General features: G+C 50.3%; 5 protein-coding genes and 1 non-coding gene across 11 annotated transcripts; 3 read left to right on the forward strand and 3 right to left on the reverse strand.

The window, feature by feature from the left end:
• Positions 1-517: 517 nt before the first annotated feature.
• Positions 518-2,741, forward strand: LRRN4CL (LRRN4 C-terminal like). The gene is made up of 2 exons (XM_060606970.3): positions 518-683; positions 1,261-2,741. Exon 2 carries the CDS (start codon positions 1,266-1,268, stop codon positions 1,986-1,988), a length of 723 nt encoding a protein of 240 aa, XP_060462953.1. The 5' UTR covers positions 518-683; positions 1,261-1,265; the 3' UTR covers positions 1,989-2,741.
• Positions 2,742-4,699: 1,958 nt separating this feature from the next.
• UBXN1 (UBX domain protein 1) lies at positions 4,700-7,399 on the forward strand. The gene is made up of 10 exons (XM_060606962.2): positions 4,700-4,825; positions 4,933-5,020; positions 5,160-5,213; positions 5,302-5,408; positions 5,492-5,561; positions 5,801-5,992; positions 6,087-6,138; positions 6,280-6,393; positions 6,898-7,090; positions 7,257-7,399. The coding sequence occupies exons 2-10, from the start codon at positions 4,962-4,964 to the stop codon at positions 7,304-7,306; spliced, it is 891 nt and encodes a 296-aa protein (XP_060462945.1). The 5' UTR covers positions 4,700-4,825; positions 4,933-4,961; the 3' UTR covers positions 7,307-7,399.
• Positions 7,400-8,477: 1,078 nt separating this feature from the next.
• Positions 8,478-10,725, reverse strand: UQCC3 (ubiquinol-cytochrome c reductase complex assembly factor 3). Its single transcript, XM_060606971.3, has 2 exons — positions 10,070-10,725; positions 8,478-9,978 (listed from the first exon to the last, which is right to left on the reverse strand). The coding sequence occupies exons 1-2, from the start codon at positions 10,187-10,189 to the stop codon at positions 9,829-9,831; spliced, it is 270 nt and encodes an 89-aa protein (XP_060462954.1). The 5' UTR covers positions 10,190-10,725; the 3' UTR covers positions 8,478-9,828.
• Positions 10,726-11,416: 691 nt separating this feature from the next.
• LBHD1 (LBH domain containing 1) lies at positions 11,417-17,496 on the forward strand. Of its 2 annotated transcripts, none has more exons than XM_060606964.3 (6): positions 11,417-11,566; positions 11,646-11,805; positions 12,947-13,174; positions 15,537-15,661; positions 16,968-17,065; positions 17,150-17,496. In XM_060606964.3, exons 1-6 carry the CDS (start codon positions 11,417-11,419, stop codon positions 17,178-17,180), a joined length of 792 nt encoding a protein of 263 aa, XP_060462947.1. In that variant the 3' UTR covers positions 17,181-17,496. The 2 variants fall into 2 exon arrangements, with proteins under 2 accessions (XP_060462947.1, XP_060462948.2); XM_060606965.3 differs by having other exon boundaries at positions 11,504-11,566; positions 11,661-11,805.
• On the reverse strand, positions 12,689-15,282 carry CSKMT (citrate synthase lysine methyltransferase). Of its 5 annotated transcripts, none has more exons than XM_060606966.3 (4): positions 15,168-15,281; positions 14,803-14,892; positions 14,568-14,709; positions 12,689-14,347 (listed from the first exon to the last, which is right to left on the reverse strand). In XM_060606966.3, exons 3-4 carry the CDS (start codon positions 14,641-14,643, stop codon positions 13,692-13,694), a joined length of 732 nt encoding a protein of 243 aa, XP_060462949.1. In that variant the 5' UTR covers positions 14,644-14,709; positions 14,803-14,892; positions 15,168-15,281; the 3' UTR covers positions 12,689-13,691. The 5 variants fall into 5 exon arrangements, with proteins under 5 accessions (XP_060462949.1, XP_060462952.1, XP_078289704.1 ...); XM_060606969.3 differs by having other exon boundaries at positions 14,577-14,709; positions 15,168-15,277; XM_078433578.2 differs by having other exon boundaries at positions 15,176-15,192.
• Positions 14,969-15,116, reverse strand: LOC132662637 (small nucleolar RNA SNORA57). Its single transcript, XR_009602652.1, has one exon. It is a non-coding gene; the product is annotated as a small nucleolar RNA SNORA57 (small nucleolar RNA).
• Positions 17,497-21,561: the final 4,065 nt, after the last annotated feature.

The following is a 21,561-nucleotide window of genomic DNA, read 5'->3' on the forward strand; positions in this document are numbered from 1 at the left end:
AGGAAGTCCAAGGAGAGAAAACCTATCCTGCCCACTCCATCCACGTGATTCTTTCATCTCCCTCTGGGGAGGGGGATCATGTAGGGCGGGTCTGGAGAGCTGGGCTACATCATTCTGGCCTGTGCACCCCTCCCTTTCTCCGTCCATTGGGAGGCAGAAGACAGGAAATGACTGCCATGGATGTGGTATGATTTTTACCGAAACAGCATTTTGTAGCCCAGGCCCCATGCTGCCCACAGCTGTTTTCTTCTCTGATTCCAGCCAGGTGGCCCTCCGTTTCATGCTCCCCTCCTCACCCCTCCACATAACTTCAGCCTTTTGATTCTCAGCTCCTGGCTGCTTTCCACATTCCAATCCCCTTTCAGAACCCAGGCATCCCGGCCTCCAGATGAAACAGCTGCATGTGGCTCCCCCCCACCCCCTTCCCTGGCCCCGTGACTCAGGCCCTCTGAAGGGACCAGCCCGCTTCTTGGCATTCACGGGGATAGAGGGGGGGCCGGGGGAGGGGGGCTACGTGGTGACATCATAGTTGAAGGGTATAAAAGCTTCGAGCCAAAAGAGAATTGAAATTGAAGAGAAGACACTGACAAAACCTGACTGCGCAGCCTGTGCGCCTGGGGGCTCAGCCTCAGACCCAAAGACGTCTGCTTGAAGATTTGAGCTGCCGCAAGACCCACCCACCGGTGAGAGGCTGCTGGGGGCCAGGGAAGAGTGGTGGGAGGTGGGGGGGGGGGGAGCAGGCAGGGACTGGAACTCCCTTGACAGGTGGAGAGGGTTCCAAGGTCCTTAGTTTCCCCTTCTGTTCCCTCTCCTCTCTCATCTCGGTCTCCTTTTGGGTTTTTGTGTCTGTCTCCCACCGATGATTGTTTTACTTAGATCTTTTCTCTGGGTGGCAGCTGGGAAATATTCCACCTTTCTTCCCCAGGCTGAATAAATCATTTCCTCTTCTTTTCCCCTCCAGCACTTTGCTTATTCATTAACTGTTTCTGGTGCTTCACACATGGCTGGTCACACACCCATGTGTCAGACTATATTTGGGGGTTTTTTTGTTTGCTTGTTTTTTTTGCCCAAAACCAAGTACATATCGCCTGTTCAGAAGTTGGTGGACAAATTAAGAGTGTCAGTCTCCTTTCCTCCTCTCTCTTGGTCTCCTCCTGGCCCCCAGCTGTGTTCCCCGTCCCCGGAGATTTTGTTGAGGGAAGGGCCCTAGAAGGCATGGCGTCTGGGCAGTCTTGACCTATCCACCTCCTTCCCTTGCAGACCCCATGCTGGGCTCTCCCTGTCTTCTGTGGCTCCTGGCTGTCACCTTCTCCTTGGTTCCCAGAACGCAGTCCTTGGCCCCTCAAGACCTTAAGGAAGAGGACAAAGATGAGACACCCCGGCCACGGCCTCCTTTGCGGGCCGTCCCCTGTGACTATGACCATTGCCGTCACCTTCAGGTGCCGTGCAAGGAGCTGCAGAGGGCTGGACCCAGGGCCTGCCTGTGCCCTGGGCTCTCCAGCCCCACGCAGCCGCCCGACCCTCCGCGCCTGGGAGAGGTGCACGTGGTGGCCGAGGATGGCAGCGCAGTGGTGCACTGGTGCGCCCCCTTCTCTCCGGTCCACCAATACTGGCTGCTGCTATGGGAGGGCAACGGGGCTCCCCAGAAGGGTCCCCCCCTCAACTCTACTGTCCGCAGAGCAGAACTGAAGGGCCTGAAGTCCGGGGGCGCTTACATCGTTTGCGTGGTGGCTGCAAATGGGGCTGGAGAAAGCAGCGTGCCGCAGGCAGGTGGGGAGGGCCTCGAGGAGGTGGGTGGCCCTCCCTTCGGGCCCTGCAGGAGGCTGGCCGTGCCCCCCAGACCGCTTACCCTGGTCCACGTGGCTATCGGGGTGGGCACAGTGCTGGCCCTGCTGAGCTGCTCTGCTCTGGTCTGGCATTTCTGCCTGCGAGAGCGCTGGGGCTGCCCCCGCCGCCGGGTGGCCTCCCGACCCGCAGCAGGGCTCTGAAGCAGCCTGGGGGCCTCTCAGGCCCAGCGGAGCCTAGGCTTAGGGAGCAGAGCTCGGCCTGGACTCCCTGGGAGGAGGCAGTTCCCACTGCTGCCCTGAGCAGCCTGGACAGCAGAGTCGGTGGCCAGGCACTCGGGCCCCAGCTGAGTCTCAGTGCTCAACCTGAGAGCTTGTTCAGGTCCCAGACTTTCTGTCCTGCTCCAGGCCAAGGTTTGGAACAGAGCAGAAGGCATTGGGAACTTTTTACTTAAAGGACCAGATAGTAAATGATTTAGGCTTTGCAGGTCCAGAGGACAAAAGCAAAGGTATTGCATAGGTACTTCCTTAGCCATGCGACAGTGTAAAAACAGAGAAACCATTCTTAGCTCATGGGTCTGAGGAATCAGGCCCCGGCCACATTAGACCTGTTGGCTGTAGTTGGCCAATCGCAACCCCTGTCATACACCCTCAAAAGGGCTCTGGCGCATTGGTGGCCTCAATGGGATTTTGAGAACAAGCTGCTGCAGGATGGGAGTTTGGGGCAAGGCTATTCCCGCTGTTGCCTTTTGTTTAGATATCAAAGATGGGCACACCGGGGTCAGAATTCACCTGTGTCTGAAGTGGGTGAAAATGAATGGCTGACACGGGATGGAAAGAGGGACCTGCCTGAGCTGTTGTCTGGGACCCCCAACTCCAAGGGATGTCCCCCACTTCCCCTCAATTTGTGTTTATTGCACATCCACTGTACCAACATTAAAGGATATGTTAAAGGAAGACATTTGCATTTTTCATGATCCTTTTCATTTCCCTCCACACACCTATTTTTCAGCGTCGTGTGTCCTTTTCCCCCCCAGAGTAGTGTGTATTTTCGAATTTCTCTTTCACTTAAATGGATGTAGAAAAGTCTGGGATGGCTACAGAGTACAATCCTCGTTTTTGCTGGTCTTATAACTTTTAATTATTGAAATAACATTTCTACGAGTTTCAAGCACTACTGAAGAATATAAAGGAAAGTTCCCCTTTTTCTCGGGAGGTAATCACCCCCTAGCAGAGCAGTGCTTTGTTCAGTGCAAATGTTTTCTTTATTCACTAAAGGGATGACGGATAATGTTCCACAATGTTCCATGATTTGTGGCAAATTGTAACCTCCTTAGTTATGTCAGAGGCTGCATAACTTTGCATAGGACGATGCTCCTTAACTGACAGAAGTTGTCACCCTTTAATGGAACATTTGTCTTCAGTGTTTGTTGTGATGTCTCTGTGTATCCTCACATGTTTGCATTTCTATAGGGTACTGACCTGGAAGTAGATGAAAGAACACAGTCCTATATAATTATGGATTTAAAAAAAATTACTGGACCTCTAGGATAAATTTAGAATACATTTGTTATCTATAATGCACTTGCCACACTGTAGTGAATACTTTGTCCCTTTTTTAATTTGCTTCCTGTATTTCCTCAGCATTTATTCATTTACAAATAACGAGGACCCACTCTCTCCTTACTCAAGACGTGCTTTGCAAGCATTCTTACTTACTCTTCACCGCATTATTACAAAAGACGGTGTCCCCTTTGAGGAGATGAGAAATTTGAGGTTCTAAACGGTTTGAGGCTACAAGTAAGGAGTTAGGATGCCCAGCTCCAAAGCTGATGTTCCCTCCACTATGGAGAGGCAACATAGCACAGTGGTGTAGTGAATGCATACTGCATGGGTTTGGATCCTAGCTTAGCTATTGACCAGCTTTGTGACATTTTTCTGTGTGTGTTTCCTGTGACTAGCAGTAGTATAATCATATAGATTGTTGTGATGATTAAATATACATTAATTCTATAAAAGTCCAGGGCATATACTATCAATGTTAGTAACTTAGTATGACTCTGCCTCCTTATAAACATTCAAAGTGAGTTTACCTTAAGGGATCTAACAGCCTGGGCCTAGCGTGTAGGGCTAAGTAATCAACGAGGACTACACAGGGGAATAAATGCTTAAGGGGGTAAATACTGGAGCTGGGAGGTGGATGGGGGTTGCTCAAAGCAGGATTCCCTTAGAAAGCAAACCTGGGGTCCAGTCTGAAATTGGGAATTAACCAGTCTCACCAAAGAGGCAGGACATCCCAGGCGGAGGGACTCGTAGGTGCAGGCGCCTGGAAAAGCAAGACGGCCTGTTTTGCAATCTGCACAAATTACCAGCAAGTGGTGGGAGATGACGCTGCGCACTACCAACATGTACACAGCGCACTCCTGCCAGGTGCCTAAGGGAAGGGCTTATTGTTGTTATTCTCACTTTACAGAGGCCTCTAAACAAACAACAACAAGAACAAAAAAAAGCGGAGGAAGCCAGACTACTAAGCACTTGTTTCGTTCTAAGTGACTGGAGTGTCATGGAGAATATTTAAGCAGGGAGGTGATGACAGGATCACAGAGTTATGTTTTTGCAAAAGATCCCTCTGGCAGGCGAGCGGAGGATGGCTCAATTCCCCGGAGAGGATGAGTGGGTCAAAGAGTAGGAACATGTCTATGGCTCCCGATCAACAAGCCAAGTAACTTTCCAATTGGTTGCGCTCAGAGCTTGCCTCATTCCGCCCTTGGGTTTCAAAGCCGCACCACCCTTCTTCCCCACCGCTGCCGGCGTCCCAGTCTGGGGGGGGAGGGGGTATCGCCTCCCCCGTCAGCGTCCTGGGCTGCACCGCCCTTCCCCGCCCTCACGGGGCCCGGGCAGCCGAGCCGAGCCGGGCCTGTGTTTTCTGGCTCTCGGCGGCACCCGTCCACGTCCGCCCCCACGTGACCCAAACAGATCCGGGCACTTCCGCTTCCCCTCGGCTTTCTTCTCGTCAGTGTCCGCGGCGGGTCTAGAGCCGGGTAAGTAAGAGAACGCCCGGCTGGGACGTCGGGGGGCGGCACCGTGCGGCGGCTCGGGGGCGCCCCAGCGCTGACCTCCCTGCGCCCTCCTTCTCGCCCTCCTCCAGGTCCCCGCGGAAGCGGCGGTGGTGGCGCCATGGCGGAGCTGACGGCTCTGGAGAGTCTCATCGAGATGGGCTTCCCTAGGGGACGCGCGTAAGGGAGCCCCCTAACCCTGGCCCGCGGGGATCGCGGACCTGTCTGCGCCTTTCCCCCAGCCTGGTCTCAGGCTCCACGCCCCAGCCTGACCCGCACCATGGCTCGCGGGCGCTATTCACGGTGTTTCTGCCCCCAGGGAGAAGGCTCTGGCCCTCACGGGGAACCAGGGCATCGAGGCTGCAATGGACTGGTGAGCGCTCAGACCGGGTGGCAGGGGACTGGGGACTGCTGGAAGGGGCAGCCTCATTGTTAATGTCCCTCCCGACTTCCCCTGCCAGGTTGATGGAGCACGAAGACGACCCCGATGTAGACGAGCCTCTACCTACCCCCCTTGGACACGTCCTGGGACGGGAACCCACCTCCTCGGAGCCAGGCGGCCCTGAAGGTCCTGACTGAGGGACACAGTGTGATTATTCACGAGAGCTCGAGGAGCATGAACGGCCAGTAACACTGATTGCTTGTTTGTAGGAACCAGCTCTAACGCGGGAGAAGCCAAACCCGTTTTGAGTGAAGAGGAGAGACAGGAACAGACTAAAAGGTATAGTCACGAACAATGTCACATTTCTGAGGGTCACCTTCCACTTTTCCATGATGCACAAGTCTGATCAAAGAACCTGGAACTTTCCGTGTTCCCTCCGTCCTTCCTTGGCGGCTTCCTCTTTGTTTCTCTCACCTCTTTTGGGACGCGTGTTCCCTGATTTCATTTTGAATCCGTTATGAACTCGCCTTCCCAATCTGTGTCCATTTCTCTTGAGCTCTTTCCTTTCTGCCACACAGGATGTTGGAGCTGGTGGCCCAGAAGCAGCGGGAGCGGGAAGAAAGAGAGGAGCGAGAGGCATTAGAACGGGAACGGCAGCGCAGGAAACAAGGGCAAGAGTTATCAGCTGCCCGACAGCGGCTACAGGAAGATGAGATGCGCCGGGCTGCTGAAGAGCGGAGGAGGGAAAAGGCTGAAGAGTTAGCAGCCAGGTCTGGGTGATGGGGATATTGGATACGAGAGGAGAAAGGAATCTAGATTTGCTTTGTCAGTGTCCGACCTACTTTCTTCTTGTCTGCATTCCAGACAAAGAGTCCGAGAAAAGATCGAAAGAGACAAAGCAGAGAGAGCCAAGAAGGTAGGTGATTGGGAAGACACTGGGGTCATGAAGTAGGTAGGCTGGTAGAAACCCTTTTCTAGCTTCAGAGGAAAAGGATGGGCGTAGTGTGTTTCTCTTAAGAGTGGGTGAGCCTGATCAGTGTTTTCCTTTGTCCTCCAGTATGGTGGTAGCGTGGGTTCTCGGCCGTCACCACCAACAGAGCCAGGCCCTGTTCCCTCCTCTCCCAGCCAGGAGCCTCCCACCAAGCGGGAATATGACCAGTGTCGCATACAGGTACTGATTCTAATTCCTGTCTTGCTTCTGGGACCCCTTTGTCTACCTGGCTCAGAGCTTTTTTCAGTTATGTTCCCTCTGCCAAACCTCTCCCTTCTTTGTAAGTGACTTTTGAAATCCTACCTCCTCTACTCTTAGGAAAGATATCGCATTTCACTTGCTCTAGTCTTATTTAAATCCATACTTCTCTCTTACTCAGCAATTACCTTTTTAGTTGATCATGTTTTCATTTCGTTTATTACACAGCAACTTGCACGACGTGGTGTTTATCTAGAGGTTTTTGGGTGATCTTGTCTTTGTTAAAATGTGAGGAAGCTGGGAGCCTCTCTTCAGTGCTTAGTAAACCACAGCATAAGTGGTTGTTCATGAGGTGCTTTGAAGAGTAATTACGCCGGTCCAGTCTAACGGGAAGCAGGAGCCAACTTTGCAACTCTTCTTTTCCTTACTTGAGCACCTCACTCAGTTCTGACACTCACAATACTGTGTTTCACGCTTGCCCTCTAGGTCAGGCTGCCAGATGGGACCTCACTGACCCAGACGTTCCGGGCACGGGAACAGCTGGCAGCTGTGAGGCTCTATGTGGAGCTCCACCGTGGAGAAGAGCCTGGAGGGGACCAGGACCCCGTGCAGTTGCTCAGTGGCTTCCCCCGGCGGGCCTTCTCAGAGGCTGACATGGAACGGCCTCTGCAGGAGCTGGGTATGACACGTGCGATCAGAAACAGGACTTGGGGGAGGGGAGGGGATGCCTGAGAAAGGAAGGAATGCCAGGGGAAGAGACTTTGGGGGGATGGTATGAAGCCAGAAATTTTGGGGGGCAAAGAGCAAGGATCTTTGAGGTCAAAGCTGTTTTCTCCCATCTTCAGGACTTGTGCCTTCTGCTGTCCTCATTGTGGCCAAGAAATGTCCCAGCTGAGAGGCCTTTATCCCACCATCCCTCTCTGACATCTTCATGTTTGATAGAGCACTGACATCTCCTTCCTAATAAATAGACCCTCTGAGTTCTGTATGTGCCTGACTCCTTCCTGAGTGGCTGGGAGGGACAAAACTGAGGCAGAGGGAGAAGTTACAGGGAAGGCATTTAAAGCAGACCTTATTTTTCATCTTCAGTTTCCATACAGAAACTTGATTACAATCTCTGGATCTTTCTTTTTGGGAAGTTAAGAGAAGTGTTGGGGGTAGAGTACGACGAGCAGCACAATTTGCTCCTATGGGTAAGGTAGTGCATAAGCCTGAGGTCCTTACTTGTGTGCCTGCCTCTTTATTTTTTTTTTGGCACCCCCCCCCCCCTTGACTTCTTGAAGCCAGCCTAGTTGCTTCCTGTAAAATAAGGATGATAGTACCTGTTAATTCATTGTTATGGGTATTACATAACGCTGATACAGGTGCTTTAGTGTAGTTCCCTGGCACTTAATAAGTTCCCAGTAAGTATTAGCTATTAAAGAGTAATTTGGGGGGCACCTGGGTGGCTCAGTCAGTTAAGCGTCTGACTTCAGCTCAGGTCATGATCTCACGGTTCATGGGTTCAGGCCCCACATCAGGCTCTGTGCAGACAGCATGGAACCTGCTTGGGATCCTCTCTGCCTCTCTGCATCTCCTCAACTCGTGCTTGCTCGCTCTCTCAAAATAAATATATGTGTTAACAGAGATACGAAGGCAATTATCTGGGGTTGGTACAGTTATGCCACCTTTATTTGTATAACAGTTTTTATTTAATCTCTACACCCAGTGTGAGGCTTGAACTCACAACCCTGAGACTGAATGTCGTGGTCTCTTTCTGCCTACCAAGCCTGCCAGGTGCCCCCAATTATCCCATTTTAGAGACTGGGACACGAAAGAATGTGACTTATGGAAACCAACCCACCTGAGGAGCTTGACTCTAGGGCTCAGGCTCTGAACCTCCCAAGTTCCTTCATCACAGCCTCTCACTGCTGCTCTCATCCTCGTAGTCCCTCAAACAGCTGCTGACCTTTTCCCTCTCATTCCCCTGCTAGAAAGAGGCCACAGTTAAACCAAAGATCACACATAACAAGTGCATTTGGCTCAGGACTTCATCCATCGGGTGAAAACAGCACCAGTGCACCATCTGGGTTTACACCTCAGTGTTAACCAAGCTTTATTTATTGTCCTGGCTTTATTTAAATAAAAGCAGGGGTACCTGGGTGGCTCAGTCCGTTGAGCATCCCACTCTTGATTTCAGCTCAGGTCATGATCCCAGGTTCTTGGGCTTGAAACCTGTGTGGGGCTTCATGCTGAGCGTGGAAGCTGCTTACGATTCTCTCTCTCTTGAGGAAGCCTGGGTGACTCAGTTGGTTAAGTGTCTGACTTCGGCTCAGGTCATGATCTCGCAGTTCGTGGGTTTGATCCCTGCATTGGGCTCTGTGCCGTCAGCTCGGAGCCTGGAGCCTGCTTTGGATTCTGTGTCTCCCTCTCTCTCTCTGCCCTTCCCCCGCTTGCACTCCGTATCTCTCTCTCTCAAAAATAAATAACACACTCTCATAAATAATAAAAGCAAGCTTTCCCCCCTCCCCTTCAATTGCTATCTTCTTTGGAACCACGGGATGTGAGGCACACCACAGGGAAATTATCTCGCTCCTTCAGAGATTCCCAGGAGATCCCATGACTGGATTCGGGGATTACAGACTACTACAGTGAAAACCTGGAAGGGGAAAAACCCCACTACCTATATCAAAGGCTGCTCTGTGCCAAGCACTGCACTTTACATTTCTAAGTTAATTTTTTCCCAACAACCCTCAAGATAATTACCACCTTTTATGTAACAGGACTGAGATTCCAAGAGGTTTTGTAACATGCAGGACTTTCATCAAGATCTGTCTTACTGAACGCATGCTCCTTTCACTCCTAGCAAATTGACCTCCAAAGGTTCAATAGCCCCAGAAAGCATCATAGTGTATGTTAAATGCTAGAAGCCCCTCTCCAACCTCACAGGACAGGAAACCCAAAGTGTCCTCCATGGGCACCAATTGCTACAGGATTTTCCAGCATTAGTTCTGATTTCAAGAATGTCACTTGGTTATCAAAAGTACGCTTGAACAACCACATGACATTGTGTTTTGGTCGCTGCGGGGCACATGGGAGCCACAGTCATCCGCTTCCCCAGCACGGGTCCCCCAGAACACTCTAGACATTTAGAGGCGCCAGGCTGCAGGGCTCACAGACTGGACGGAGGAACGTGATTTATTGGTTCCTTCGGGTTCACCATATCCGACGCCCCCGCCCGCGACGTAGGATGTTAAAGTGCAGTCAGTGCATCTTTTGATAGGGGACGTGCTCACCCTGCAGCGGCTCCCAGGGCCTCAGGGAGGCCTGGGCGCGGCATCCTCGATCGGGTCTCTCCGCTGGGCGTACGGAGGAGAAAGGCCGCCTCCGACTCTTGCGCGGGAGCAAGGTCCCAGTGCCCACGATGGAAGTCCCAGCTCACGCTGACTTCCCGCCGCCGCCGCCCATCCAGTTCTTCCTCCAGGCCACGTTCTCTTGCGTGGCCGCTGCCTCCTGCAGAGTGGCTAGCACTAACTCTTTGGTCCTGACCGCCTCCTCCCTGCGCCGCGGGTCTTGCTCGGGCATCTCCTGCGGGCGGGAAGGGAGGTTCGCAGTCCTGACCCCCAGCCCGGGGGCTCTCCGCCCGCCCACCCCACCTCGGACTTCCAGTCGCCCCCACCTTCAGCATCGCCTGCTTCCGCTGCTCTCCCGGAGCCACGAGGACAAAGAGCGCGGAGCCCACGCCAGCCCCGGCGCCCAGAAGGGCACCCACGATCAGCGCTTTGCGCAAGGTCTCCATGGCCGACCGCGCGACCAGCGAGGCGCTCTCCGGAGCCTCCCGCAGCCTAGAAGGCGAGCCACGACGTCTCACCGCTCCCCGCGCTGGCTAGAGCGGCCCACGGAGAAGACCATAGAGATGGGGCCGGGCTAGAGGGCCTGATCAGCGAAACCTTCGAATCTAGAGCACCTGGGTCTTAAAAGACTGGTTTTAACTGGGAAGCTTGAGCGCGTCCAAAAGCGTTGGACTTGAGGGCCGAGCACCGGACCCATTGCCATGAAGTCCAGAGTGGGATTGCTAAAGGGAGCGTGCGTGTCGGAGTGCGTGTCTTCATGGTTGCTGTGGGTTTTACGGCTGCCCAGTTCCGAAATTTCCTGGTCGATACAGGGCTAGGGCTGTGCTCTGTAGTTTCCTACAATAACTTGTGGTTTTTCAGTACAGCACATACCGGACATCCAGATACTTACATCAGTCTATTGATCCACTCCAAATCTCAACTTCTGAACAAAAACTCAAAGCCAAATGTACTGGGTGGGGGGAAAGGTATACATATGTTATTATTTTTCTTTATTTTACTTGTTAAATTAACGTATTGAAAGTAAATTTGTTTTGTTTTGTTTTCATCATGGGAAACCCTTGGCTCCCCCACCCCACCCCTGGCATGAAAACTCTGGGTTTGGAGTAACATACCGAGTTCTAGTTTGGAGAAGAAAGCACCTTTTAGTTGTGTGACTCTGGGCAAATCATTTAAGTTCTTTGTGCCTCGGCTTCTGCATCAGAAAATAGGGCTAATGACAGTATCTTTCTCATAGTTTTAGGATAATTAAATGAGTTGATATATAAAGCATTTAAAAACAGTTACTGGTAAATAGTAAACACCCTATAAATATTCATTAAGTAAGACACAAAGAAACATGTCAAATTGGGAGACCCAGTGAGCAAAGGAATCCGGAAATTCCAAGTTTGTTAGCAAAGCTCTTCACTCCCAGGGCTTTAATCCAGATGCCCTTGTTGACTCCTACCCTCCTGCCTTTCCCAGTGACACCGGGGAGTGAGACCTAAAGCTCCTATCCCATCTCTTGGGATTTTCCCCTCCCCTGGAAGGCCCATAATCTCCTAGCTTGTCATTCTCTTCTCAGAAGTGATTAGGGGCCAGGCTCCAAGGATTAAAGGAGCAGTCTGTGGAGTGTCTGAGTAGGGGTACTCCACTTTGAGTTCAACCACTCTGCCCTCTAAGAATTAGAACCAATGGCCCTTGTGCCAGGGAGCAGCGAGGATGGGCCTTGGCCTAGAGATAGCCCAGGCTCCTCCCAGCACCCAGAAAGTCCTAGGCTGACCAGCCCCCTGTGGATGGACAGAGGAGAAATTGGCAGGGTTGAAGGTCACCAGGATGTTCAGGTTAGTACTCCCCTACCCTGTGTCTTGCTGCTGACTCATCTTCCAGTTTGGTCCAAGCACCCTGCTTATCCTGATTCAGGTGGTCTCTCAAAAGACTCGCCTGCCCTCCATTGTGGTGGAAGCTTCTGAGGGGAGTGAAGAGAGCGGGGAGCTGGGTTGGCCACAAGAGGAGCTGCTGCTGCTCACTGATGAGGAAGAGGAGGCCGAGGTCTTCTTCCAGGACCAAAGTGAAGAGGCAGGTGAGGGAGGCAGCTGCTTCAGTGGGGCCGTTGCGACCTGGATATTCTTCTGGGCAGGGCCCAGATGGAAAACTCAGTTGTGTCCCCTGCATGAAGCAGTACCAGGCACACAGTAGGTGCTTAGTTCATGCAGTGAAGAATAACATAGAGGTGGAGAGAAAAGTCAAAGTGTCTGGCAAAGTTGAACGTTACAGGGAAGTTGTAATGTCAGATGGGTGATGCCTTTTAATTATTTTTAAAATATACTTAATATTTTAAAATACATTGTTTTTAAAATATTCTAAAACAATGTTTTAAAATATTTACATCATTTGTTGTGTGTGTGTGGGGAATGTAATAAAATTATCCCAAATCGACTACCCAGAGAGAAGTTACATTTCGGATGCCTTTTCTTCCAGAATTTCCCCCATGTCTGATACTGTTATAAAAGCTTAGGGGCGCCTGGGTGGCTCAGTCGGTTGGGCATCCAACTTCAGCTCAGGTCATGATCTCGCGGTCCGTGAGTTCGAGCCCCGTGTCAGGCTCTGTGCTGACAGCTCAGAGCCTGGAGCCAGTTTCAGATTCTGTGTCTCCCTCTCTCTCTGACCCTCCCCCGTTCATGCTCTCTGTCTGAAAAATAAATAAATGTTAAAAAAAAAAAATTAAAAAAAAAAAAAAAGCTTATTTATTAGGACTTACAGTGTGCCACGCACTGTGCTAAACACTTTTATCTCATGATTTTCAGAACTCAGTGGGGGAGACCCTTTTATCCTCATGAGAAAACTGAGGCCATGAAATTAGGCTCTTAATTACAATTGCTGTATTACTTTTTTATAAGCAAAAGAAAAAAACATCAAACTAATTTGCTTCATCTTTCAAAAAGTCAGTAACGTATCAGGAATACTTTTCACTTTTTTTTATTTAACATTTATTTTTTAGAGAGAGAGACAGAGTGTGAGCATGGGAGGGGCAGAGAGGGAGACACAATCTGAAGCAAGATCCGGGCTCTGAGCTGTCAGCACAGAGCTGAACTGAGGGTCAAACTCAAGGACCTGATATCATGACCTGAGGCGAAGTAGGACACTTAACCGACTAAGCCACCCAAACGCCCCCAGGAATACTTTTCACTTTTAACGGGCTCTTCAACTCTCCTCTCCCCCAGGCTGGACTTGGAGCCCACTGGACCCCAGATCTCCGTTAAGAACCTTTAACCCAGAACTCAGCTGGGGGCAGGAACAGGTAGAACAAGATGTCTCCTGGATTCCCGAGGACACAGAGTATCAGGAAGCCTCCAACCCCTGTCCTCTCTGGAACCCAGCAACAGGCTCCCACGTGTGTAGAAGCTGCTTTGTGGAATATTCACACCTCCTGCCTCCCAGGAGCTTTGAGGGTAAGTATCTGTTCTCTCTCCCTCAACATTTCAGTGACGTTTGTTAGGAGGCCCTTCTGGCTGTCCTATCAATCTTCCCCTTTTCACAGGTTGAGGACACTGAGGCTTGGAGGTTGGGCCACTGGCTCACATCAGTCAGTCAGTGCTGGGATTTGGATTAAGAACTCCTCTCTTTAAACAAAAAACCCCCAGAAACTCGATCTGTGCCCATAGGTATTCCAGTTAGTAGGGGTTAGAAGCCTTCTCTAGTTAGCACTCATCTTGTGCCTGGCATTGCTAAGTGCTAAATGTTTCACCTGACATTGTATGTAATCCCAACTCCACCTATTATTATTCCTACCTTGCCGAGGTGTAAACTGGGGCATGGAGACATTCAAAAATATGTGCACGCGGCTAGAAAATATGGAGGCCAGCCCTAAGATCCTCGCTTCCCAGCCGTCATACAAAGAAGAAAAAAATTCCCTTCACCTCTTTCCTCACCCAACAGAAAAATTATATAGAGTTAGAACTAAAGTCTTTAATGAGAGACTTGAACCAAGTAAGCAAAGTAGGGGATGCCCCTGAAAGGGCCTAGCTCCTGCACAGTCACAGTCCAGCCTTGGGACCCTTGCTCCAGGCAGGGTAGCCGCACATCAGGGTCCTCATCGGAGAACTGAATCAGGGTCCCCCGGGGGCTTAGGACCCTTAGGCATTCTGACAGAAGCTGGTAAGCCCCAGGCAGACCGCCCCGGGCAACAGCATCCCAGGTGCCCTTATCCAGCACTAGCTGGAAGGAGCCTGAGGGAGCCACGGGCTCCAGGTTCTGGGCATCAGCCTGTATGAACTGTAGTCGAGAGGCAGGGTGCCCAGGGTACAGGGGTATTTGGTCTTGGCCACCTTCCAGGAGGCTGTTCATGTGGGCCACGGCCACAGGAGAGAAGTCCACCCCCAGCACATCCACGGGAATTGGACACTTGGTGTAGAGACCTGTACATAGGCTGGAGGTCCCACAGCCCACGTCCAACACCCGCAGTGGATAGGCAGCCGGTGCCTCCTGCAGCAGCGGCAGTAGGAACCCCTGGGCTTCCTCATACCCAAAGAACCAGTCGAACGTGGGGATGCTGCCCACTCGGGGACCGCTGTGGAGCTTATCCCAGAGGCAACGGTGGGCCAGGCAGTTACCAGCCAGGGAGCCTGTGGACACGAGTGGGGCACATGTGTCACCCAGGGCCCAAGTTTCATCAGATTGCTGCAAAAAAAAAAAAAAACAAAAAAAACAAAACAAACAAACAAACAAAAAAAACCACCAAAAAAACCAAAAAAACACCGGTGCAATATACCCTGGGGTTTGAAGAATCACAATTTCAGGGATTAGGGTCACTAAGAACCCGCCTTGCCCTCCCACTCTGCCTACCTTCCCTACCCAACAAAGCTCGGCGCGCCCCAGCCGCCAGGGTCGCCACGTGGAGAGTTGCTCGCAGCGAGGCCATCTGGAGATCCCGGCAAGGTCGGCCAGAGAACCTTCTGCGAAATGTCGCCCGCACTCCCGAAGGAGCCTGAGGTCCAAGAGAAAGGTTGCAAATTCCGCTTTGTGGGATAACGCGAACAGCCTAATGACAACCCTGGAAAAAACGCGGACACACACTTACTACGGCAGGAAAGGCCTTTATTGTTGGCAACGGTAAATTAAAAGAGGAGGGGGACACGACAGCTCCGGTTCCAGGGGCGGCTCCCCAAACCTGAAATAAAAGGAGAAGTCGTGAGCACCCCAAGGAGGAGCCTGCAGAACCTCGGTTCCGCTGGGCTCCTTGGAGCCGGTGTCCCGGCGGTTGAGGATAGAACCCGCGGACCGGAAGCCGCGGGCACCGAAGACATGACGCCGAGGGGCCAGAGCCCTTTCCCTCTGCCTCCGTACATTACGGGGGCCGGGACCGTACACCCGGCCCCCGCCAAGAAAAGGAGGGTGAGCAGGCCCCGCCCAGAACCCCTGCCGGGCCTCGTATCCGAAACCTACCTACGCACCTACTTTTTCGCCGTCCCGGGAGAGAACGAGAACGCCGCCGAGCTGCTTTATATACCCTCAGTACCCGCCCCTGAGCTGCGATTGGCTCGCGGAGGCCGAGGGGCGGGGCCTACGCGGACGCTGCGCAGAGCCAAAACGCCGGCCGCGAACCACAGTCGTTGCGCAGCCATGGGGGCTCCCGGGGGAAAGATCAACCGGCCCCGAACGGTGATTGTGTGGGAGCCCCGACTTCGTTTCCCCACGCGTCTTGGAGCCCTCTAATCTCGCCAGAGATGAGATCTATGGGCCGGAGTCGCCGGGTGCGGGGTCCTGGGTCGCGGTGCGCGGCTTCCGTCTGATTAGCATCTTCCTCCCCCTCAGGAGCTGAAGAAGAAGCTGTTCAAGAGACGGCGGGTGTTGAACCGGGAGAGGCGACTGAAGCACCGGGTGGTGGGAGCTGTAATAGACGAAGGCCTGATCACGCGGCACCACCTCAAGAAGCGGGCGTGAGTGCCAGACTCTCTTCCCTTTGCCCCGCCCCCTCCCGCCCCGAGTCCCCTTTCTCCTCCGTGTCGATCTCCACAGCAGGTATCACCTCCGCTTTTCTTGTGCACTGACTTTATACAAGGCACGTTTGTCAGCTGTGTTTGTGCCTACACCCTGCTAGCGTGCGGACAACACTGGTAGCTCACAACCTCTTTGGGTCTTGGACCCGACTAAGAATCTAAGAACTGTCGACTCACCCACCTCCCCAGATAACATTGTACCTTCACATAAATTTTTATAAGTAAACTTAAACTTTTTTATTAAAAAATTTTTTTAACATTTTAAATTTATTTTTGAGAGACAGCATGAGCAGGGAAGGGGCAGAGAGAGAGACACACACACAGAATCCGAAGCAGGCTCCAGGCTCTGAGCTGTCAGCACAGAGCCCGATGCGGGGCTCAAACCAACGAACTGTGAGATCATGACCTGAGCCCAAGTCGGAAGCTTAACCAACTGAGCCACCCAGCTGCCCCTAAATATATTTATTTCTGAGAGAGAGAATGTGAGTGGAGGAGAGGGGCAGAGGGAAAGGGAATCCCAAACAGGCTCCAAGCTCAGCGCAGAGCTCCACACGGGGCTCCATCCCACGATCCTGGTATGGTGACCTGAGTCTAAACCAAGAGTCAGACACTCAACCAACTGGGTGTCAGAAATATTGAAAATAGGGGCGCCTGGCTGGCTCACTTGGTAGGGCGGGCCATTCTTGATCCTTGCAGTTCATGAGTTCAAGCCCCACATTGCGCGTGGAGACTACTTAAAATAAAATTAAATTAAATTAAAAAGTATTGAAGATAGAAGGAAAAACAGTTTTCCCTTACAAATTCTTGCCATATACCAAGTGTTAACACTTAATGTTAAGTACTCTATATATATGTACGGGAGTAGTGTTAAGCATGTTAGTGGCTAAATGTTGGAAAGATTTAACTCAGAGCCTAGATTTTCAGGGTCTTTCTACTTGAGTCCAAAGACATTTTCTTTTCTTTTTTTTAGTTTTTCATGTTTTATTTATTTTACAGAGAGAGAGAGCAGGGGAGGGGCAGAGAGAGAGGGAGACACAGAATCGGAAGCAGGCTCCAGGCTCTGAGCTGTCAGCACAGATCCCAACGTGGGGCTCGAACTCACAAACTGTGAGATCATGACCCGAGCCGAAGTCAGATGCTTACCCTACTGAGCCACCCAGGCGCCCCAAAGGCGTTTTCAATAGCCAGAACCAGCCTGCGGTGGTTCCGGTTAACCTGGACATCTTTGCTCTTACCAACCCTTCAGGTCCAGTGCACGTGCCAACATTACTCTCTCTGGGAAGAAGCGCAGAAAACTCCTCCAGCAGATCCGGCTGGCCCAGAAAGAGAAAGCAGCCATGGAAGGTGAGGCTGGGGCAAAGAGGTGAGGTGAGGGGGCAGCCTGGATTCACTGGGGGTCCTTCATGCTTCCTCTTTGCTTTTGCTCAGTGGAAGCCCCCACGAGGCAGGCCAGGACTAGTGAACTGCAGCCCAAACGGCAAAAGAAGACGAAAGCCCCCCAAGATGTAGACATGGAGGACCTCGAAGATAAGAGCTAAATCCCCACGCCTCCCACCGGAAGATTCTCAGCTGGAGCCAGGAGGACTCTGGTTATTTCGGAGGACTTTGGAGAAGGCATTGCCCCTTTTCGCTCTTCTCAGATTCCTTTTCCTTAATGGCCTAGGGAGCCGCCCTGTAGGAATGCGTCGAGAGGAAGAGTGTGGAGAAGGAAGATGGGAGACGGGGGTCCTTAACAGTCAGCTCAATTTGTAATAAAGCCCTAGACTTCTCACTGAGATGTGTGTGATTAAATGTAGGAACGGGCGGGGTCTGTGAGTGGGGAAACGAGACAGGAAATAGGACCCACGGAGCTTGCTTGAGCAAAGGCAACGAGAAGCCAGCCTCTGTGCCTGGCTGGCTCAGTCAGTAGAACATGCGACTCTAGATCTCAGGTTGTGAGTACGAATCCCAATTGGGTGTAGAGATTACTTAAAAAAAAAAAAAAAAAGAGGCACCTAGGTAGCTCAGTTGGTTAAGCATCTGACTTCAGCCCAGCTCACGATGTCACCTTTATGAGTTTGAGCCCCACATCGGGCTTTGTACTGACAGTGTGGAGCCTGCTTGGAATTCTCTCTCCCTCTCTCTGTCTCCATCACTTGTGCTTTCTCTTTCAAAATAAATAAGTAAACTTAAAAAAAAAAAACCCACTGTTATTTAAAAAACTTTTGGGGGGGACACTTGGGTGGCTCAGTCGGTTAAGCATCTGACTCACAGTTTGTGAGTTCAAGCCCCGTGGGCTCTGTGCGGACATCTCGGAGCCCGGAGCCTGCTTCAGATTCCGTGTCTACCTCTCTTGGCCCCTCCCCTGTTCTCTCTCTCTCTCTCTGTCTCTCCCTCTCTCTCTCCCTCTCAAAAATAAATTAACATTAAAAAAAATTTGCTTGAAGTAAATAAAAAATAAATTCTTGTTTTAAAGTAAGTTCTACGCAGGGCTTGAACTCATGACCTTGAGATCAAGACTCGGACGATCTACCGACTCAGCCAGCCAGTCGCCGAGGATTATATTTTTAATAAAGTGAAGACCGAGCATTATTTTTCCCATTTAACATTCAGAACTTCTGTTGGATGACAGGACTGGGGGTGTTTAATTAAAGTGAAAAGCTGCCTGTGTGGAGGTGTGTTCAACAGGGGGGAAAAAACATCTCTCTGCCCTGTTTAATCTGTGTAAGCTTCTTTGGAAGAGGGAGGGTTTGGGTCCAGCGTTGCACCTCCTTTCTCCCTGCCACAGCCCATCCCACCTCACCCCTCTGCCAACTACATATTTTGAATTTCAAATTCAGTAAAGAATCTGTACAATGAACCTTTATAAATGCACTCTACTTAAATTTGCCAATTTTTAGCATTTTCCAACAGTTGTTCTATCCGTATGCACTTGCAAATATGTACGCATGTGTCTTTGTTGACTCATTGGAAAGTCAATTGCAGATGAGATTTTTACCCCAGAGAACATTCCTTCTTTTTTTTTTTTAAGGTTTCTTTGTTGTGTTGTGTTGTGTTAGTGTTGTGTTTTGTGGTTTTTTTTGAGAGAGAGCCAGCAGGGGAAGAAGCAGAGAGGAGAGAGTGAATCCCAAGCAGGTGTTGCACTGTCAGTAAGGAGTCCCACTTGGGACTCAAACTCACCAACTGTGAGATGGTGACCTGAGAGGAAATCAAGATGAAGAATTGGCCGCTTAACTGACTGAGCCACCCAGGTGGCCCAGAACATTATTTTATATAGCCAAAATACTCTTATCACACCTAAGACATTTAACATTACCTAATACTGACTTTTTCATATTTGAATTTCCTTAATTGTTCCAATAATATCCTTTTGTTGTTGTTGTTGAGAGAGAGAGCGTGAGCAGGGGAGAGGGGCAGAGGGAGAGAGAATCTAGGGCGCCACACTCAGTGAGGTCCAACACAGCCCAATCCCACAACCCTGTGACTACAACCTGGGTGGAAATGAAGAGTGGGACCTCAGCCTACTGAGCCAACTAGGAGCCCCTCCAATAATATTTTTTATAGCTGTTTTCCCCCTCAATCCAGGAGTTAATCAAGGATCATGTAACTTCATTTAATTGTCCTATCTCTTTTGTCTCCTTCAACAGTGCTTTTTTTTTAAATGTTTATTTTTGAGAGAGCGCAAGTGGGGGTGGGGCATAGAGAAGGGGACAGAGGATCAGAAGCAGGCTCTTCACTGACAGTAGCAAGCCCGATGTGGGGCTTGAACTCATGAACCACAAGATCGTGACCTGAGCAGAAGTTGGTCGCTCAACCAATTGAGCCACCCGGTGCCCCTCATTCCACAGCATTTCTACCTATTTTAGGTAACTTGACATTTTTGAAGAGCCCAGTGTAATTTTATTTATTTATTTAGGAATAATCCATTTCCCATTGCTTACATCAATTTGTCTCACGATTAGTGCTTCTAAGTGTAGAAACTTGGTTAAGTGGGTGTCTGTCAGATTTCTCCATTGTTAAAGTATACTTTCCCTTTGTAATTCATAAGTAACCTTTGGGGCTGCTACTCTGAGATTGTATGAATACCCTATTCCCCCAAATCCTTTCACCCCGTGATTGTAGCACCCATGATAATCTTTACCTAGTAAGTTACTGCACAAAATGGTAATTTTCTAATTTTATCCTTCATTCACTGATATTATTCATGTGATATATTCCGTAAAGAAAACCCCTTCCTCTGTAAAAATATCACTATGGATTCTGATTGTTTCTCAGTGTGTCATAATCCAGGACTATTGCTTTTACAGGCTTGAAGTCATGGCCAACATTTGGCCAACAGGAGCCTTTTCAAGGTGGTCTCTGTGTCCTTTTGACACAACACCATCCGTATTTGAGCACTTCCTTGTTTTCTGACATGATGATCTGCTCCAATTTCACCTGCTACTTCCCCTGGCCTAAGACTGGGATCAGCCAATTTTCCAGGGAAACAGAATTATGTCCAGTTTTGAACACAGAAAGGAAAAGCGGTTGTTTGAAAATGTATTCAGATGCAGTAAAGAGAGGAGGGGAGGCAATAGGAAGGAGAAGGAAAGACATTTTTTTTTAATTTATGTTTTTTTGAAGTAGGCTCTACATCCGATATGGGGCTTGAACTCATGACCCTGAGACTAAGTGTTACACACTCTACTGACTGAGCCAGCCAGGTGCCTCAGGAAAGACATTTTTAATATTTTGAGACACACACAGAGAGAGAGGGAGACAGAGCATGAGTGGGGGAAGGGCAGAGAGGGAGGGAGACACAGAATCTGAAGCAGACTCCAGGCTCTGAGCTGACAGAGCTTCACGTGGGGCTCAAACTCGTGAACCACAAGATCATGACCTGAGCTGAAGTCGGACGCTTAACTGACTGAGCCACCCAGGTGCCCCATCTTCTTTTTTTAATTAAAAAAAATTATTTTAAATCTTTTTTTATTTTTGACAGAGTCAGAGTATGAGCAGGGGAGGGGCAGAGAGAGAGGGAGACACGGAATCTGAAGCAGGCTCCAGGCTCTGAACTGTCAGCACAGAGCTGGAAGCAGGTCTCTAACTCAGGAGCTGTGAGATCGTGACCTGAGCCGAAGTCAGACACTTAACTGGCTGAGCCACCCAGGCGCCCTTTAATAAGTGATCTTAAGTGATGTTTGCAAAAATCTGTCAGATAGGAGACACACACATTTTACAGATAAGGAAATGGGCTTCAAACAGTTGGGTCAATTGCTCAGGGTTACACTGCTGATAAATTGCAGACATGAATCTAGATCTGTCCAACACCAAAACAGGCACCTGTGGATTATGAAATCCTTAAGAGCAAGGACCACATAATAGTCTTATTCCTGGAGAACTTACATGTTTCAAAAGTCTCCTTAAAATTTTTTTTTTTACATTTAGTTATTTTTGAGAGACAGTGAGACAGGGTGCGAGCAGGGGTGGGGCAGAGAGAGAAGGAGACACAGAATCCGAAGCAGGCTCTAGGCTCTGAGCAAGCTGCCAGCACAGAGCCCAAGGCAGGGCTTGAACCCACAAAGCGTGAGATCATGACCTGAGCCGATGTTGGACGCTCAATGGACTGAGCCACCCAGGCACCCCAAAAATCTCCTTTTACAGATCATAAGTTGAGGCTCTCAGATGGTAAGTATTGGGTCCCAGTTGGAGACAGTGTTAGGAGCAGAAATATTTATTGTTCTAGAACAGATCTTGCTAGTAGGTAGTATATGATGGGGAGAACAAAGGCAAAAGGAAAAAAAATAAACTTCCTTACAACTTATAGCCTATTGACAAGTACTTGAGACAAGCAGAGTGGCCTTCCTCTGGAAGCTTAGCTG

The sequence above is a fragment of the Panthera onca genome, chromosome D1 (assembly GCF_046562875.1).
Source record: "Panthera onca isolate mPanOnc1 chromosome D1, mPanOnc1 haplotype 2, whole genome shotgun sequence".
In the NCBI taxonomy this organism is placed as follows: domain Eukaryota; kingdom Metazoa; phylum Chordata; class Mammalia; order Carnivora; family Felidae; genus Panthera; species Panthera onca.